The 20720-nt window shown below is 39.9% G+C and overlaps 2 protein-coding genes across 7 annotated transcripts in view; both read right to left on the bottom strand.

The window, feature by feature from the left end:
* The window catches only part of glis1a (GLIS family zinc finger 1a), a 37609-nt gene extending 30718 nt beyond the window's left edge, over nt 1-6891 (bottom strand). Inside the window, exons 1-2 of one of the 2 annotated variants that reach the window (XM_020591577.1) lie at nt 6807-6891; nt 4750-4798 (exon numbers count right to left, since the gene is read on the bottom strand). The gene's annotated coding sequence lies outside the window, so the exon portion shown is untranslated. The remainder of the gene's footprint in view (nt 1-4749; nt 4799-6806) is intronic. The other variant, XM_020591576.1, reaches the window with a different exon arrangement.
* Nucleotides 6892-11561: 4670 nt separating this feature from the next.
* Nucleotides 11562-19197, bottom strand: LOC109955424 (heterogeneous nuclear ribonucleoprotein C). Of its 5 annotated transcripts, none has more exons than XM_020591565.1 (9): nt 19035-19197; nt 16795-16907; nt 14529-14797; nt 14046-14118; nt 13811-13861; nt 13366-13529; nt 12816-12929; nt 12400-12605; nt 11562-12131 (listed from the first exon to the last, which is right to left on the bottom strand). In XM_020591565.1, the coding sequence occupies exons 2-9, from the start codon at nt 16797-16799 to the stop codon at nt 12012-12014; spliced, it is 1002 nt and encodes a 333-aa protein (XP_020447221.1). In that variant the 5' UTR covers nt 16800-16907; nt 19035-19197; the 3' UTR covers nt 11562-12011. The 5 variants fall into 5 exon arrangements, with proteins under 5 accessions (XP_020447221.1, XP_020447222.1, XP_020447219.1 ...); XM_020591566.1 differs by having other exon boundaries at nt 12400-12608; nt 13811-13858; XM_020591563.1 differs by having other exon boundaries at nt 12400-12608; nt 19035-19196.
* Between the last annotated feature and the right edge of the window lie 1523 nt (nt 19198-20720).

Here is a 20720-nt window from a genome sequence, read left to right as displayed (position 1 = left end):
ATACACTTATCCCTCGTTACCATTTTCTGTCTGAACACTGTAGTTTGTATACACTCAGACATTTCTCCCTGTGTTTCCAGAAGGGCCTCTGAATTAAAAAAAAAAACACTCCTCTTTGGGGTTTTTTTGCACTAAAGCTTTGAAATGCAAAATTACATCTACTTTGCTGATTCTGTGAGGCGCCATTAATCTCGACAGATCTCTAACTGCTATATTTGTTTTGCTTGTATGTTAGTCTTAGGTAGCTCCCAGTAATAATATTTAAACTTTACTGCAACAACTCCCTCTATATCGAGTCGCCTCTGTAAGCACATCCCAACACTAATTTATACAAAAACACCACATCATGTTGCTGCTGGCTGTGACTACATTCACTGTAAGAAGTATATTTTTCATTTGACATAATAATACTGCAACTTTTATTGGACAATGTGAGTTTCTACGGTGTAATATTAACCTCTGTGTGAGAACCTCATGCCAAATAAACTTTGGTTGCTGCACTAATGATATTTCATATTAAAAATGGATGAAATGATGTATAATCAGGTGAAAACACTGTACTGACCAACCAACAATTTGATTTTAGGGCTTGCTGTCATGAACCTTGTGTTCTAGCAGCTATTTACACTGGCAATCCTCTGTACATTACCTGCTCACAGTGTTAACAACTAACTTGTGAACACAGTGAATCATTTAGCAGGTAAAGAAGCAGATATTACCTTCAGGAGTTGGTGGGGACCAAAAACAGAGCAAAGAGAGATGTAGTACATCTGTCAGATAGATGAATGTAAAGATGCTCTGATTGGATGCGTACATAAGCAACTGTTTGCTAACGAGTTAACCATATCAACGTAAAAGGTGATGTTATGCCAGCATTGTGCTCGTTTCCACTGCACCGAAGAAACCAAAAACAAAACAAAACTAACAAACCAAAAAATAATATTATTAATATAATTAGTAACTAAACAAACAAAGAAATATTCGAACCATACAGTTACAGTACACATGGTCTGTTGTAAATGTGTGGAGCCTGGATCATTTCGTTGCTTCTACTGACTTTGCTATTTTGGTTCAGACAGACAGCTTTACTAACAAGCCCCTGAACAATCTGCAGCATTTAGCAGTTAAAAAATAAGGCTGGTCATTTTCTATATTAATAGTTTTTTCATCACTCCCCACACAGAGAACAGCACTAACAATGAATTGCCTCTACTCACGATTAATGTCTGTCAGTCTCCAACCTGGATTATTATTAATCTGTGCCATAGAGCTCCATTGTTAAAAATGATTGAAAACACACATCTGCACTGGGTGACATGTTTCTTCATTATGAATCACAGGAACCGAATTAATTGGCGAGCTCTCTGCTTTGTTTACAGTGAGTGTTTGGGTCACCACAACCAGCTGCAACGTTAATCAATCATGTATCAACATCTTATTCTTACATTGTGGCATTGCTACTTTAATTAAATGACCTTAACACAACAGCATGTCCACCTCAGTCCAACACTGAATCATCACATCAATCACGCAGAAGACGGAGGGTTCGCCTGATAAATGAAATAAATATGGATTCAAATCTAAACCATAGAGGATAAATACACACACACACACACATCTTTAAGACATTTGTTTTCCATTCTTGCACTGTGAGAATAACCCCAAGCAAAAATCTGGAGTTTATAATCATCTTGTTGAATAAACTACCCTTTGTGTATTAAGTGAAACTTTTATAATCCCACTAATTCACTGGACTGTGCTAAGAAGAAAAGTTGTAATAATTTCCAAAGTAAACAAGATTTAAAAAGACATTAAGCCTGCAGTTAATGTACACCAGAAACAATGTTGAAACAGTTACCTCTGATACACGCAGAGGGTCATATTACCAGCTGTGTCACCCTTGGGTGTTGCAAAATAGCACGCACCTCTGGCCAGGAATAACATTACTGAATCAGACCACAATGATCTCTGCTGGTAGGACAATCACCGTTAATGTCCATGAACGGTATGTGGGGACCTGGCAGCTGAGGAAAATAAGCGACAAACCATTTCATCAGCATGCGATTAATACAGGCACAACCATCATAAAGCAAGAGTTCAAACAAACATGAGATGGGACGTGACAAATTCAGACTGCAGGGTGTTTTTTTCAGAGGCATGGTAACAAATATTTACAAAAGAGAAAGCTAATTTGTTTCTTGCTTAACACTAATACATCCCATATGATCATAGCTTCTCTGCGACTTTGAACCCTTAATTAAATGCATTATGTCATCTTGCTTTATGTAATATAAACATGGGTATTAAAGAGACATTAGTAACAAAGCTTTGACTCCAAATGACCTCGTTGGGCCACCAGAGGGAATTGCAGTAATGAGTTGTTTCCAACCAAATGTGGCTCAAATTTTAATAACATTTCCAAAAAGTCAGCAAAGAAAAAAATTCTCTCAACACATCTTTCAATTGGCTGCTTTATCCAAGCTTTGTGAAGATAACCAGCAGCTCTTTCGCAATAAAAAACAGAAAGAAAAAAAAAACACTGGTGGTGTTTCATCATTGCTTCCAAGCAGCTTTATTGAGACGTTATTTCTTCTGCTCTTCAGGGTTTTTGTTTTTATTTGGGGGGGGATTCTGGTTAAAAGAATTTTTCAAGCTATTAGGAAAGACACCCAAGTCCAATGTAAATCATTTTACACTGGTTCAACATAAGTGAGTTAATGGAACTTAGATTGAATAATTAGCTGTTTTATAAGTTTGGACAAAATAAAAATCAACAGAGCTACTGAACTTACTGAACTCGAGAAAACAAGTTCATAAAATATTAAGTTGAATCAACAACTGCTTTGTCATACTGACTGATTGATTTTTCTTTTACTTTTTTAAGTCTGAAGAATCAGTTCTTCATTTATTCTGAAGGACTTAGTGACTGAAGCCGCTTACCAGAAAGTAACACGGAGAAGCGGGGATAGGTGGTGGCTGCCATGGTAACCGTCACCATGGTTATGAATCTTAACATGCATTAAAGACACAGAGCAAGTTTTCTTCTGAGTTTTTAACTCTCAAACAATGCATGGTGGGAATTCTGCTAAAATAACAATGTTTTCTTGAAGATTTATTTTGATAAGCTGAGTGAACTCTCTACAGTCCACTCATTCAACTCATCATTTCAAGTCAAAAGCTCATGTTTTGAAGTTCTGAGGTAACGTGAAAGTAAAAATAGAAATTTTAAGTCGAGTTACCTTGAAATAAATATTTGTATATTTATTAAATTAATAAGAAAAGAATAGGTGATTCCACTAAATTCCTGTATGATGTTGTATAGTGTTCAGAGCTGTAGCGAGGACGTGATTAGTCAGTGTGACTTGTCTGTGTCACAAATGTCACTGCAGTTTTATGATGTGACAACCCTAATGGTAAAGTCTGATTAGGTTTAGGAAAAGATCATAATCTCGATTAGAAATAAAGAATTTCATTAAGGGAATAATAAACACATGCTCAAAATTAGGAAACGATTATGGTAATCTCAAAAACAATGCCGACTGTTGATTAGAAAAATGGAACACATAGCAGTTTCCTGCATTAAAGCCTGATCTTTTCCTGACCTAGCCATCCACCCCAGACTCTGCCATAACTACTACAGCTGCCACAGGCGCTTGTAGCCTGAAGGTAAACATTTGTCCTTATGAGGCACCCGCTCACTGTCTTGTTTTTAGGAGTACAGTCTGTTAACTTAGCACTGTCATGGTTCCTGTCATACCCACTCCAGGCATCAAGCGTCTCCCCTTTTCCCAATCACCTGACACTGCCCTGCACTACACACCTGCTCCCACTTTCTAGACCAGATTGTTTCCCTTTGTCCTTTGCCTGATCACTGAGTTTTCACAGTGTTCTCTTGTTGTTTGATTCTTGCCAGCCTGCTTGTAGTCTGTTTTGGTTTCTGGTTCCAGTACCTGTCTGTTTACCTTCTTGTGCACACCTACCTGCACAGTGTGTGCAGGCAAAGATGTAAAACGACAGTTTGTGGCTTCATGAGGAGTTATGTAGTGTAACTATTTCTTCCCGGTCTCACACATTGAGGTAACCACAGGAGAAGCTGCACAGCAAAAGCACATAACTCCCTGTAAAACCACAAAATGTCACTTTTATAATTGTTAACAGACGGAACAATTAAGAGTTAATTTATTAGTCAAATTTAGAGACAAGCAGATTTAGTAAACTGTGAACTGTTTCCAGTTTTTATGCTAATTGAAGCTAACCAGCCGCTAGCTGTAGCTTCATGGTTTAAAAAGCCGGACCTGGGGTCAACATTATTTGGTCAGCCTGCTATTTCTAATGAACTTTCCCACTCAAGTAGTTATAGTAACAATCCTGGTCTCGGAACAAAGCACCACGTGAGACAGGACAAGCTCAGCTCAAGGTCCACTCGCTCACCTGTCCAAAGCTTTTGGCCATGTCAGATATGTTTTGAGAGTCAGCTGCTGCAGAACAAACTGTCAAACTGGCAGCTTTTAGTCAATATTGACAAGAAGTGTTTAAAACTAATGTGACATGACTGAAAGCCCCAAAACAAGCAAATAAGTTGAGACTGTTGTGCTATATCCAAAGTCAAGAATGAATGTCTGCTTGAAGTGTTGTACTGAAATTTGTAGTACTGCCTTAGTAAACAGTCCTGTATCTGGCAGGATGGCAGCGAGCCCAAACATAGAGCCAAAGTCATAAAGAACAAAGGGGATTATTGAACAGTCCTACCCTGCACAGGCCCAGTGGACCGAGGGCCAAGGGGAGCCCTGGAGCCCGCCTGCAAAATATCCCAGAAAGAGACACAAAACAATCATAAAGAGACACAAAAAACATCTGCAAAAAGATGCAAAATGTCATCTGAGACACAAAGCATCTGCAAAGAGATGCTAAATAACTGCCAGGAGATGCAAAATGACTATCTAGAGAAGCAAAACGATCACACACACAATATGACCACAAAGAGACACAAAATGTCTGCAAAGACGTACCACACAACTGTAAAAAGACAAAACGACCTCAAAGAGATGCAAATTGTCCTCAAAGAGACACACAACATCCACATACAGATACTAAACAACCGCAAAATGACTACAAGGAGAATCAGAATCAATTTTTTTTTTTGCCAAGTATGTTGAAAACAAGAAATTTAATTCTGGTGCAAAATGACCACCAAGAGACACAATATGACCACAAAGAGACTCAAACTGCTCACAGACACACTAAACAATCACAAAGAGATGCTATAGGCAACTTTAAAGAGATTCTTTTTCAGTGCTGCCTCTATGTATAAGGGTGGGGCCCTTTCACGTACATGTCTATCCCCAGGGGCCCAATGTGTCATGATCGACCCGTGGCCCCCCCGAGAGCCCTGATCTCATCATCATGGAGTCCGTCTGGGCTCACAAGGAGAGACAGAGTGAGACAGCCTGAACCCACAGAAGAACTGTGACGCATCCTTCAAGATGGTTGGAACAACCCACCTAATAGTACTTTGACTGTGCAACTGTACTGAGGAGAACTGGTGTTACTCATGGTATTATTTTGAAAGCATCCTCTTTACTTCCAGTACCTAAAACATCTGCACAGCACTGAACAGTGCAGCAGCAAATGGACTAAAGAAATGACAAGTAATATGGAGACTCAGTGGATCCAGCTTTTTTTTCCCACTTGTGTCCCAGTGACACGTTCTGGAACAATTATTTATATTTTGAAAAATCAGTGATAGAAAAACACTTCACTAAATCTAAATGCTTTTGCTGTTTCATTCCCCTGGTGTGAAATCGAGGCGAACACAACACTGCCAGGGCAAACAAATATTTGTGAGGCGAAACCAATCTTGGCTTGCTGCTAGTGTCTCTCGTAGCGCCGTGCTCCATTTGAGCACTTGAACAAACAATCTGAGCATCTGGTGAAATAATCAGTCACTGGTATTGATCAACAACCTGATCAACCTACCAAAGGCATAATGCAGGCATATTGCACTTTACAGTAAGGTACAAACCTTGTTTATTGCTGCTTTAATAGTCACATACACCAGATTAAACAAGATACAAAATCAAATTAAATGTGATTCTGCCCTGGTTGCAATGGGAACACTGGCCTGGGACTATAAATCCGGAGTCCCCAGCACAAGCTCCATGTCAGCCATACCATGAGACTAACAATTAAAACAAGCCTCCTCATCTGTTTGACTTTCAGTGAGCCAGATTTCCACCCCCTGCGCAGCACTTTTCATTCCAGCTACATTACATAAATCAGTGGAGTGCAGAGGAGTGGAAAGGAAGAGTTCCATAAGTAGTAAGGGGGAAAACCACACCGAGAAACGTTTGGGTAACAGTTCACTACAGCATATACTGTAGCAGCATATCTGTTAATTGCCTTCCTGAAATCCTGTTGCACAATCAGGACAAGTTCTTGAGAAATCTGAGATACAAAAAGGTACAATTGGTAACATTTCTACTATCTAGGAAAGTTTGTACTCATTTATCATAAACTCTTGACATGTCAGTGGTTGTAAAGTATCACTACACATCCTTCAGCCACCAAACAATGACACGTCTCAGCCAACATTTACACTGTGTTCTATCACTGTCCAAAGAAAAACATCATTTCAGCAGACTGGGTGTCGATCTAACGAGCAATAAGAACATTAAATCTGCATGAAAACAACAAAACGCACATCGCACTGCATCGTCTTGGTGATCATTACTGTTTCTGCGGGTCAGAACATTTTTAAGAACCACGCAATACGTGCGGTAAAGTGCCATTTGCGGCGCTGCTCTTACCGTCATTGTTCACAGCTGACCGTGCAGATCCTCGCCTCTCGCTGGCTGCACGCGGATTGTGCTCCCCACTGTCTCTGCAGCGCGGGCTCACTATCTGCGTGCGCGCACTCACGCACGCACACGCATTTCCCTTATTAAACAGAAAATTGGACGCAGCCATTATACAGTGCTCATTTAATGCGTCTGTGGTGGAGGTAGAAAATAAAGTACATTTACTCAAGTACTGAGGTACTGAGGATGTGTCTGTACTTTATTGGAGTATTTTAATTTCTGCTAGTTCATTCTTCGACAATTTAGAGGCGAATATTGTACATTTTTCCGGCACTACATTTATTTGATATCTTATATTACTTTTCAGAATCAGATTAATAAAACAAAATACAGTATAGCCTTATCATAAGACTTTATTGATCCCCAGTGGGAAATTCACAAGCAGTATGTAAAGTGAAATAAAAAGTATATAAGGCAGTTATTACTTCGACCTTTACCAGCTGCAACATTACAGTGATGAACACAATAATGCATAATCCAGTAATATGACATATATGTGAAATGTGCCTTTCTGCAAAATGAGTACTTTTAGTTTTGATTGCTGTAGGTCTATTGTGATGAAAACGCTTTTGTACTTTTACTTAAGTAACATTTTGAACACAGGACTTTTATTTGTAACTGAGTATTTTTACTTTTACATAAGTAAACAATCTGAGTACTTCTTCTAGTGCTTTTTAAAGTATAATGTTATTTTAACTGTATCTGCGCTGTAAAGTAATATTTCTAATTCTGGGCCTGCAGTGCATTTTGCAGTTTGTTTTAGCTGCAACTGTTGGGTAAATTAAAGTTTTGAAGCAGATGTTATGATAATATGTTTAGTAGGTAGAATCTCTGAGTTAACTATGTCAGAGTTTTGATTGCTGCAGTGATTTACAGAAAATCACAGTGGGTTCTTAGTCTTCACTGTGAGATTTACAGTGATCTGCTTCTTTATCGTCAAACCTTTTTAATGGTATCATATACGGTCTCAGTGTCCCGGTGCTGAAGTAAACAGAACTCATATTGTGGCATGTGTGTTGCTCACTTGGGACAGTGAGTCTGGCATTGATAACAGCATTAGTGGTTTGATTATCAGCTCCTGCTATACACTGGTCAAAACCTCCTCGAGCAAGACACTGAAACAAGCCTAAAATTGAATTGAACCTCCAAAAGTATGCAAAAGAGCATCATCCGAACACAGGCTTCTCCCCTATAATTTAATCATTTTCCAGTATATAACAACTGACAGTGTCTTTAGTACTTATTAGTGAGTTCACATGGGTCCACTTTCACTTTATGGTATTTCTATTTCCAGTGGAATCCCTATAATTTTGCACTGTGTGTGTTTGCGGTGCACAGTATTGATCTTACACTGTCCATTTTCTGGTTTTTGGTCTGCAGACTTTCCTACGGTATCTCTGTAATTGTGAGCTCTGTAGGGGTAAACAAATGATGCCAAATATTATACACCCATCACCACCTTCACTGACATTCAGAAAATGAAGTACACTCCCTGTCCCGTTGTACCAATCATGGCAAAACACGAACACACTGCATGACAACCCGCCAAACATCTGGCCTGTCCTCACACTGTTAAGATTGACAGAAATACACAGAAGAGATAAACAAGCAGTGGAACGTCTCATGATCACTCAGCGCAACGCCAAGCTGGAGTTACAGTATATTTCTGATTTCTGAGATGATGCACAGAGCTGTAATCAACTCCTCTGGGACAGTGCTCCAAACAAAACCAGATGGGTGCAAACACACAAACACAAAGAAACATTTTCTCCGTGAAAAACTGGATGCATGTTGGAGGGTTTCATCTCCTTAATTGGACACAGGACACAGCTGGTAGTGGTCTTTTGTAGTTGCCATCCTGTCTCTCCCCGTCTCTCTCCCTCCTCAGGTGCAATCAAATCATTCAAAAATACTGCCAGACCTTTTTCACACTTCACATTTTGACTTGTCATAGCAGGAAAAGCAGGTGTTGCTAATAATCATGTAATTAACAATGGCTCTGCTCCCTTCAAACGTCCCATTCAGCAATGACAGTGTGATGATGGGACAGCGTGAGAAACACCAGGGCCCTAAAAGTGAACCAAAGTGGAATTCAGCCATCAGTAATTTTATTGTTATCACAGTGGTGATTTTACTGGTCAGATGTCAAAAATATCTGCTGGGAAAAAGGCTTTCGCTACGGTGAGAAATAAACTCCACACATATCACTGGAAATCTGATGAAGTTTTTAAGACTGAAATTGTTCCCACATTTCATATACATGGGCTCTGTCCAGTGTTTTCAATTGAAAGCTTTTTTAAATAAAGGTTTTGCGTGATACAAATTAGCAGACATGTTGACTTTATCAGAACACAGTGGTTCCCAGCCAAGGGGTAAATACAGTGCAAAACTGAGGGATCACAATATCAGTATCCCTAACTTGTTACTATCATTAACAGGTTAGGAGGGCAGAGAAGATTTCTGCAGACCCATCAGATCCTAGTGAACTCCTGCACTATGGATGGCACTACAGGACACTGTACGCCAAAACGACCAGACACAAGGACAGTTTCTTCCCTCGTGCATCACTCTGACAAACAGTTAACCCATGTTGTCTGTACAACAAAAAACAGCAAACTCCCCAGTGCAATAATCCACAGTTAAAGCCAGATGTTTACATCCACCTTAGCCAAATGCATTTAAACTCAGTCTTTCACAGCACCTGACATTTAATCCTATAAACACTCCCTGTCTTAGGTCAGTTAGGATCACTGCTTTATTTTAAGAATGTGAAATGTCTGAATAATAATAGAGAAAAAGATTTTCTTTTCAGCTTTTATTTCTTTCATCACATTCCCAGTGGGTCAGAAGTTTACATACGCTCAGTTAGTATTTGGTAGCGCTGCCTTTAAATTGTTTAGCTTTCGGGATGCCTTCCACAAGGTTCTTACAAGAATTTGAGCTCATTCCTCCTGACAGAGCTGGTGGAACCGAGTCAGGTTTCATTTTTGTTTCATCAGACCAGAGGACATTTCTCCAGAAAGTAAGGTCTTTATCCACATGTGCAGCTGCAAACTGCAGTCTTGGAGCTGTGGCTTCTTCCTTGCTGAGCAGCCTTTCAGGTTGTGTTGATATAGGACTCGTTTTACTGTGGACATAAATGCATGGGTACTTGATTCCTCCAGTGTCTTCACGAGGTCCTTTGGTGTTGTTCTGGGATTGATTTGTACTTTTCAGACCAAAGTACGTTCATCTCCTTCCTGAGTGATATGATGGCTGTGTTGTCTCATGGTGTTTGTACTCGGGTACTACTGTTTGTATAGATGAACGTGGCACCTTCAGGCGTTTGGAAATCGTTCCCAAGAATGAACCAGATTTGTGGAGGTCCACACTTTCTGAAGTCTTGGCTGATTTCTTTTCATTTTCCTACGATGTCAAACGAAGAGGTGCTGAGTTTGAAGGTGGCCTTAATATACATCCCCAGCTGCACCTCCTATTGGCTCAAGTGATGTCAATTAGCCAATCAGAAGGCTTCTAAAGCCACGGCATCATTGTCTGCAATTTTCCAGTCTGTTTAAAGGCCCAGTCATCTGAGTGTATGTAAACTTCTGACCCACTGGAAATGTAACATAGTGAATTATAAGTGAAATAATCTATCTGTAAACATCTGTTGGAAAAATTACTTGTGTCATACACAAAGTGCCCGTCCTAACTGACTTGCCAAAATGAGAGTTTGTTAACACGACATCTGTGGAGTGATTTAAAAAAAAAGTCAGTTTTAATGACTTCAGCCTAAGTGTATGTAAACCTCTGACATCAACTGTAGATGGAATGAAGGCATCACTGACATTATTTAAACCAACTTTTCTTGTCAACATGTCTGCTGACAAATACAACACCTGCATGTGCACCAGATGTCTATGGTGAGTTCCCTGCTTTTATGGATCACCTGTCTTTATTTCCTGTGTGTCTATAACAGCAACTGTTCAGCCCTTGACCAAAGCTAAAGAGAACAGATGTTGCAGGCATATTACATTTACTAATGAAAGGAATGCAACCTGCACCGAGGACAGAGAGTAATAAACACTGGCATGATCCAAGGACAAAGTGATGCTACCTACAGACTTTAACCACCGTCTGTGCCAGACAGCCTCCTGGCAGAAGAGTTCTTCAGAGGCCTCATGGTCTATGAACCCGTTATTGGTCTTCTGGTCAAATTCAACCATTTCACATTAACCCCAGTGTCACCATTCATTTGTTAGGACACCACTGCCACCTCCTGGCTGAAAGCAGCAATAACAGTGGCGGGTTGAAGATCAACGATATTATGGCTTTTTTTTTTTTTATACAGACTATTAATGCTGATTACTCTGTTTTTAAAAATAAGTTCCAGTAAGGCAGATATTACTACTATACTGACACAAGCATTAGTATTAGTCAAGTTATATTCCACTCTCAGGGACAGCAGGATTTTATGAAATATACTGTACTATAGTTTCCATTTAGTAGTGCATACTTTGCTTATACAGCTCTTTTAAAGGTTTTCATAAAACAGGTTATTCTCAGGGGATATTTCACAGATGAAAGTGCTCCTGTTTTAAATAAAAACTGAATGTCGTTTTGACTTAGATAAATGGACACAGGTTCAGTTTAGTCCATTTCATTTTAACTACAAAACCTTTGTTGCTGTGTGTGGGCTGCAGAAAAACACAACAGCACATTAAATTTTAATATTTTATCGCAATTTATTTGTTGACAGTTAAACTAAATAGTATAAAAAACTGACATAGTACAGACACACAAGGCCAAACAAACACGTTGAACCTAAAAACAGTCTTTTGTAGCTGAGCTCCTGTGCTTGCATCAAGACATGTCCGTCGAGCTGTCGTCTCTGAGAACATTTACAGTCCACATTTGTGCCTCCTCCTGAAGACAAACAACTACGCAGTAAAAACACAAACCCAAAATTACAGCTAGTTACTCCTGTTACAGTGATACTGGGCAAAATAAAACAAAACAAATCAGCCTTAGGGACAACGTAATGACAGACTGTGCACCATGCTTGTGTCTGTGTGCACCTATGCTTTTTGTATCTACAATATGAGTGTTTAAAATACGAGTCCGAGTTGTTGCGAGATGCCGAGTGTACGCTGCATGCGTCGGTGTGGACCGATCTTACGAGTCCTCTTCCCCGTTGACACTATCAGCATCGTCGTCGTCACCTTCCACATGCTCTCCTTCTTCCTCCTCCTCCTCCTCGTCTTCCTCCTCCTCCTCCCTCTCCCGACTCTTCACCTGCAGTTTGACAAGGCAGAAACAGATGGATCTTCATCCTGAGGACTATTAGTGTTGCAATTTTAATCATCATTTAATAATTTATAGAGCAGAGAGTAAAACAGTTCCTATAGAAAACAGATGATTTATACACTGTCTACAGAAAGACAATGTTAAGACACAGGATAAAAAGGGAAATGTTTTGGTCTTTAATATTTACTAACAATGCTTAAATTAATGTGTAATGAATGACAATCACTTGTTGAGGCCTGACAGTTAACTCCCTCACCCGCTTCACAATGCTTTTGTGAAAAGGGTTCCTGGATGACCCCTTCCTCACCTCTTCCTCCTCCAGCAGATCTCCCTCCTCTTCCTCCTCCTCATCCGAGTCATTGATCTCCTGGCTCTCCCTCTCCCTCTTCAGCCCATCATCCTTCTTGTTGCTTGTGTGTGGAGGTGATGTCACCTCTCCTGGCTCCGTTTTCATGCTCTTAGCTTCTGGCAAACATGGAGGCACATTCAGAACTTATTACTAAACATATTAAATGAGCAGCAAGTCATCTGGTTGTCTGTTGATTTGGAACAGAAGCAGGAGCCAACCTTTGATCTGTGTCTAGAAGACTATTTGACTATCAAAGTTTTTAAAAATGACTGTATGACTGCTCTTTTTGTACTGCAGATTTATGGTTAAGAGCCCCAAAATACCAGACTTCTTGCTGTGGTCCTTCTCCATGCGCTCCAAGTTGTCCAGCAGGTCATCCACTTTGCTTTTGATTTGGGTCAGTTCCCTCTTGATGGTCTGCAGCTCATCCACTTTCACTGCACAGAAATGGGAGGGAGGATGAGTGTGAGGAAGACTCAACAGTTGGAGTCAAGTGTGACAGAGAGAAAGTGCTAAAAATCAGACATAACTGTCCACCAAATATAAATAAACTGTGCACAGATAAAACGGTGTGCGTGCAAGGCTACAACTATTACCAGTAGGTCAAAACAGGACTGTAAATAACCATTATTTTCATTATTGGCACTAGAACCAGATAATAACCAACCCAACAGTTATTCAATAAACAAAATAGTCAGTGGTTAATTTCTGATGGCCAATTGTTTCAGCACCAACAACACTCAAGTGTTGCTTGTTTTTTTCTGAATAATAATAATAATAATAAGTTGAATGACTTTCCTTTAGTTTCAGTTCTTTAGAAAGTGGAATCAAACAGTTGAGCACAAATTACAGGAGCCAGTGAGGGACACGTACTTGTTCTGGAAGAGGAGATCCGCTGGCTGCTCTTGGAGGAAACTCCGCTCTTGTTGCGCCGCTTCCTTCCTCCCCTGAGGCTGACCCGCGGGCGCTTGGATGGGATGACAGCCCGCGACAAGGGGGGAGGGGGAGCAGGAACACGGGAGGGGTACGAGTACATTCTGGTTTCAAACGGAGAAAAGACATTCTCAGCACTTTGTGGTGAGAATCTACAGCAGGGGTGAAAATGGAAACATTGTAACCATTAAAAACACTATGTGCAAGCACAGTGACAGCCCTGTGGGCACAGAGAAACAAACTGCTGTTATTAGTCAAGAAGGACAGAAATCTCAGAAACTACAGAAATTAAAAACTGACAGGTGACAGAAGATGACCTGTCATTTTGGAGTGTGCTTTGTGTTATCTTTTCAAACTGGGAGACAAGTAGAAAGATTCTACTCACCTATCGTAATAATCTCTCTGAAAGTCATAGTCGAGGTCAAATGAGGAACTGCTGTTCAGGAAGAATAATGAGAAGGATTTGTAAGTAAACATGGAGTCAGGTGATATTGTTATTGCATTGTTTTGCAAAGGTGTCTTCTCAAGAGAGGTGAGTTTAGGTTCACTTTCCATTTTCAGTGTTTGCTTACTAATGTTATTTTACCTGCAGCATTAATGTAACTATAACGGTGACTAACCTGTACATGTCTCCAGCGGAGCGTTTGGTGGTTTTTGACCTGTGTGGTTTGGGTTCTCCAGCCAGATTGATGTCTGAGAGAAAACAGACCACAGATCATTCATAGCATTCTGACAATACAGGAACCTACTGAAACGCGTCAAGCAGTATATAACATTTGTCAAGGGCTCTGTGTTTGTTTCCACTGCCCTCCACCTGCTTTGGAGGAGCATCTGGGGAGCTAAATGTCAGCACACCTCAAGAGGTGATACTAAAATTAAGTTCCAGGAAGGCAGCGGGTGCACACAGAGCTCTTGTCTGACTGATTACATTTTTGGACTCACTATCCTGCTGACACCTACTTAAAGAAGATAGTTTTTCTAAGGTCTAGTCGCATTTTATATCAAAAGTACAGTCATGAGAGAGCATAATATAAAGGCCCTAAATGGGTTTACTGGTAAAATCCTGTGTTAAAATGCAGAAGGTTGAAAAAGTGAATCCTTACCAAGCACTTGTCCAACAATCATCCTCCCATCCTCCCCGGCGACAGCAGCTCGGGCGTTCCTCTCATTGGAGTACTGAACGAATGCGTACCCCTTGTGGACAGAGCAGCCTACGATCTTGCCGTATTTGGAGAAGATGGCCTCGACATCTGCCTTGGTGACTAGCAGGGTGTTGAGGTTGCCAATGAAGACCCGGGAGTTGAGGGAGCGCGGGTCGGTCTTGTTGGTGACGTTGCTGCTGGCCATGAGGCTGGAGGTGGAGGGCGAACGACTAGCGGGAAGACACAGACACAAATCTCAGGTTTAGTGGCATGAACCAGTAAAATATGAACGTCAAATCCTGGACAGTGCCCGGCTGTTTGGACAACAGCATGTGAACAGCAGTGGTTTCCTGGGAGAGTATAAAAAAAGTTTAAGTCAAAAGTAAACACATGCTGAACAAAGGGATAAACTGCAACCTTCTGGGTTACCCTGACTGTACTAACAGCAGGCATGAGTGCAAAATCATCCTTATTTTGATGCCTTGAAATTAGCAAGGAATTGTCATCAGCCTTTCCTTGGTTAATACTTATAGGCTTCTATAGTGGCTTCATAATTTCCTCCCAGTCTAAATGTAAAAATAAAATCATCTCAACTGCCACTAAAAGCTATTTTTGAAAAAAAAAAAAAACAAAAAAAAAAACAACAACAAACAAAACAGTGAAATTATGTCCAATAACTCAAGGTCACATTTAAACATCCATGTTTGAAGCACAACATACTGGACATGGTAACTGGGATTTGAGTACTGGTACTGGCAACAAACTGACTTGGTCCCTCAGTCATCATCGTTTAGTCCACAAGAACCAAATGTAAGAGTAGCAAACACTCAAGTCAGAATGTTACCATCATTTGTTTGTTATTCTAGTATAAGAGGTGTGGTGCTGCGGACATCACGTAACTAAGAGTAACTTGCAAACCACACAGTATTATATGAGTGTACAAGAACAGGAGGTTCAACATTAGCCTGATCACAATGAGAATCCTAAATACTACTGGACATTCACTCTAAGTGAGCACCACTTGAGTGGTTCATTTCAAAGACTATAAAAGCAACACCTGCAGACGGAATAAGACACCACATAAAAACCATCAACAGTGTTTTCCCACAGGATGTTTCAGCGTCTGAGGATGGAGAGAGGTAAGGCATGCAGCACTGCAACAGACATCCCCTCTGATGGCGAACAAGTAGCATCACGTCTTTGTGACAGTAATACTGTGATACACCACATAGTTAAACGCAGGTAACCACTCCTCACTTCCACCTGCGACCAACTGAACGTTGACAGAATATTAAAACAGGTTTGCAGCAGGACTTTTTCCCCAACCAGTGAGATAGACCCCGTTTATAGTTTGAGGGGTCTGAAAGAAATCTTACTGAATTTTAATTCATTAACCGAAATTCTGGACGTGTACTGGTGTTTTCACTGTCTTAAATTAAGGGTGAGTGATATTGTCTCTGGGGATAATTCAGATGAACACAAGAGCAAAGCATGTACAGCAGATGTAACGCACCACTTAAACGCCACATACTCAATGGTCAGTCAAACCAAAATACTGTGGATTTAATGTTTAGCCTAAACAAGACGGAGTGCGGGAGTTTATCACACTTTTACCATTTAAACTAGGCCATGATATTAAGAAACTCAAATCCTGGTCAGCCGGGTCTTATATCACGATACTTTATTTTATTACTAACAAAGCTGCAATTAACATTTTTTCATTATTGATTAATCTGCCAATTATTTCCCCACTAATCTATTAACCATTTTCTCATAAAACAAAAAAAAAACAAAAACAAAAAAAAAAAACAGCTTTGCATCTGGCACACTAAAACCAGTAGATGCTGCTATATTTATTTATTTTTAAAATTTATTTCTTAATCAAAAGCAGCTGCTGATTCACTCTCTGGAAATCCTCTAATCACTGCAGCACCAGTCAACATACTGTATTCTCCACAGGACATGGGATTTATCTGAGTTTGTAAAGCACAAACCGTACCACACATTACGTTAACTGGGCACTTCCAGGGTCAAAGTATTTACTCTTCCGGTACTGTAAAGCCCACCTGCGCTATGTTCTATATCCACTATTAAGGGCATGTGAGTAGTCAGTGAAGCCCAGAGCTTTGGAACATGAGCCTTCATACAAACATGAAAACAGTAGTGGCATCAACAGTGACCCCCTCCCCACAACCAGCTGACAGGGGGCTGAACATTCATCACTCACTCCATAGCGTCTGTGTGCAGGGCTGTCGTCTGCCTGACGTTTGACACTGTGGGCTGGGGTCAGTTTGGTTGGGCTGGTGTCTTGACCTTCACCTTCGCCCCTCGCGATTTATACTGAGGTGACAGAAAACACACCTCAGTCAAGCTGAGCAGGGTTATCTTGTACCAAATCTTACCTGGTTGACTGAGTGTAAAGGACTCAGTGATGAGGCAAACACAGTAACACAGTTTAAGGAAATAAAAAAACTCCCCATTACAACTGGCCACTTTGGGACTATAACCTGACTAATAATGTTTAACTAGAGCTGGTGAAAATAAGCTACGTGAAATGCCAGAATAGAAAAGAGATCCAAGAGTAACTAATGTAAACCTGGGACTACACACAAAAGCATTACATTCATATCAAGAAACAAGCAGGCCCTAATTGGTCCACATGTGCTTATGTTTGTGTAGCCCTCAGAGTTCAGAAAGGAGTTTGTGAAATGCTTTCAGACTAATGTCAGCAGAGGAACAAGTTGAAGCATGTCAATAAAGTATAAATAAATAAATATCTTTAAGCTTAGGTTCCTAAATCTTAAACTGACAAATTGTATAAACCTACAGTGTGAAAGGCATTTTTATGTTTATACAAACAAAGCAAATGCTGATTGCTGATTTACCTGCGGCAGCTTGGCAACTATGACTAAATGAGAAAAATTATAAAATTTGATAGGACATTTTCATGGAGTGGTTTTGGCAATACACAATTTAGTGTTCCCATTTATTTCATAAATCTTAAACATGGAGCATCAGTGTGCAGTAACATATTACCCAGGTTACTACCTTTGAAAACTCAATGTGGGAAATGTAAGATAAATAGAACTGCCATGATTACTCTTAACCCAATAAACCTTCTAAAATGAATTTTCTAGAAAAATAGAAATGCCACTATTTCACTCAGTAATGTGATAAATGCAAAATGACTATACAGTGTGTACTTTTTTTAACACCAAAGAAATTCAATTCAAGATCTTTTTCATGGTCATAACCATTCAAGAATGACCAAGAAACAGTAAGGCTTACATGTATTTATTATATTGACATATACATTAATTCTTCATAATGTACTTAATGGGATCTCAACCCAGATATGAGGCTGAACTTTTCTGATCGTCTAAGGCCTCTTTTAATGGAACTGAATACATGCATACTTGAATAGCTGCATTTATGCTAGTCCTGACAGAACAATCTCTGTTGATGTGTTTTGCATTTCTTTGTATTTTGCACCTAATGTAAAGTTAAGATATTTTTCCCATTAGCATTTAATTAAACTACTAAAAGGGAACTTATGGGTGTACCTCTGGCCTAGGAGTGAATGGGAAGGCGTGAGTTGATTTTGATGCACATAAACAGCCATAATACGCTTTCAGATAAACAAACGTTTAATTATTAATCATAAGATGTGTATTTGTAACGTTATGTGTCAAAACTGTGGTCACTGGCAGTCCAAAACTTCCAAAAACTTCATCATGGGAGAAAAACAGGGAAAAACCACTCCACACTTAAAAAAAAAAAAAAAACAAGCTGACTGAGTAGAATGAGCCAGAAAAGCAGACGGGAATATCAAAAATTACCTAACCAATCCACAACACACCCGCCTGGACCGCGACAGCGCCACCTCCAGGCTTTAGTGTGAAACACAGGCCCTGCGCTAGCCTGGTTGGCTCCGGCTAGCATGGCTAACGTTAGCCACATACCAATTAAAAAGCTTAAAAAAAAACAATGTTACACAGCAATCAAACCAGTTCCTTGTTTGCAAAAACCAAAGCCTGCAAAATCCTGATAATCAGCATTCAATCATAGATGACGATGAAGCTGCCTCTATCAAACCAAAGGAGCTTGTTAGCCAGTTAGCTAGCTAGCTAATGGGCTAGCTGAAAGGTGAGCCAAAAACAAATCAGTCCAGTTAAGGAAAAGTCTCCACAATAAACTCTACAAAAACAAAGCTACACAAACTTGCAAAAAGGGGGTGAAATCGTAACTAAGATGCATCCAAAGCGCCGTTTTTCTAAAAACCACAACCATCGACTCTGTGTTCGAGAAGGCTGAGCGTCTCCAAGTTAGCTATGCTTGCTAGCTACCTCGCTAGCCAGCACATTACGTATTGTCCACTCGCAAAATAGAAAAAGCATCGTTGAAAAAATCCAAAAAGAAAAGAAAAAGGAAGGAAAAATGAAAAATGTCTGGGAACAAAATACTCACCACGACCTTTACGAGTAAAATGTCTTGCTTTCGGTAAAATCGGGCAAATTGTTACTTAAGCCGTCTCTTCAGAGCACAAGCGACTCGCTCCTCTAAGCTGCGAGCTAGCTTTCTTCTAGCCACCCCACCGAGCTAACGTAACGTAATGCCTATGGCGCAGTAGTGGGTAGGGGTGACAGTTTTGCATCACAGGGCAGTCCGAGAGAGCGGGGACTGGAATTAAGGCATATCATAAACAACACCAGAAACGTTCACAGCTATTGTCTTTCAACATCAGGTTCGTTTGCTTCAATCTACTGTACAAATGTGAGATATTTGTATTTGCTTGCGTACTTTTTATACCACGTAAAAGATTTCCGATACATTAAATACAGATAAGATATTCAGTAAACTGCAACCAGTCAATTCATTTATAGAAAACCTATGAGCAACAACTTGAAGAAAAACTCACCAACATTTTCTGGTTCCACCGTTTTTATGAGGAATTTATGCTTTTCTACATACATATTCATCCATACATGAAAATAAACTGAATATCTTTGGATTTATTGGTTGAACAAAATAAGACATTTTTAGGTTTATTTTTGGCACAGAATATAGCATTACATTTAACATACTTTTATTGTGGAGGTGAACTTAATTAAATTCATTGTATTCTAAAAGTCCTTGTTAGGTATTTTTAGTCAGATAGAACTTGGATAGATACTTTATGTATTAGAAATGTTTAGTGGAGATAGGATGTCTAGTTAGACTGTTAAATGCTTAGTCATGCTCATGAGTTTCTACAGGGTACATCTGGTCAAGGATAACTAGAGAGAAGAGTTGATGTCTGTCAGCAGACAGGGTGTTTAATATTATTATTATGACGTGTATAACTGTAGCCTTAGCCATAATATGTTCTTATGTTTAATATCACGACATGTACTAGAAGTCTGTGAGAATGTTTTTAGCTACACACCACTTAATCAACAGACACACACACACATTGATTTGCTTCATGTTTTGACTACTGCTATGACCAGCTGCAAAGCTGGCAAGAGAGACATCTCGGTTGACGTTTCTGGGTAGTATGGGGCTAGCCCAACCGAAGGGATATAATGTATAGGCCTGGTGGGTTCAGGGTCTTTCATCTTACATCTGCCTGCGAGCAGTTTGGAGGTGCAAGATACCTGAGTGTGTAATGTTAATTTTACCTGTGATCCTTTGAATAAATCAGCACTGTTTTGAAGTTACTTGGACTGTCTCGTCTCTCAGAGTTAGCAGTGGTAACAAGAACCACAGTCCTTCATCCTCATGCATTTCAAAGGTAAAGCACTGCTGAGTTGCCAGTTGCCTGAAAGCTTGCGCTGATCAGCTGGCCCCCATCTTCACACTTACAGGTATGTGCCAAAAAATTTGAATATCGAGGAAAAGTCCATTTATTTCAATAATTTGTTTCAAAAAGTGAAACTTGTATGTTATATTAGTTCACTACACACAAAGTGAAATATTTCAAGCCTTTATTTGTTTCAATTTTGATGATTATGGATTAAAGACAAAAAAAACCCAAATCCAGTATTTCACAAAATTAGAATATCATGACAAAGTTCAACATTGTAGGCTCCCTGTGTCCCAATCTAGTCAGCTAATTAATGCAAAACACCTGCAAAGGTTTCCTCAGCCTTGAAATTGTCTCAGTCTGGCTTA

Source organism: Monopterus albus, unplaced genomic scaffold (genome assembly GCF_001952655.1).
Source record: "Monopterus albus unplaced genomic scaffold, M_albus_1.0 scaffold14.1, whole genome shotgun sequence".
NCBI classification, from domain to species: Eukaryota; Metazoa; Chordata; class Actinopteri; order Synbranchiformes; family Synbranchidae; genus Monopterus; species Monopterus albus.
Note: the sequence above shows the minus strand (reverse complement) of the source record. Positions and strands in the feature narration are given on the sequence as shown.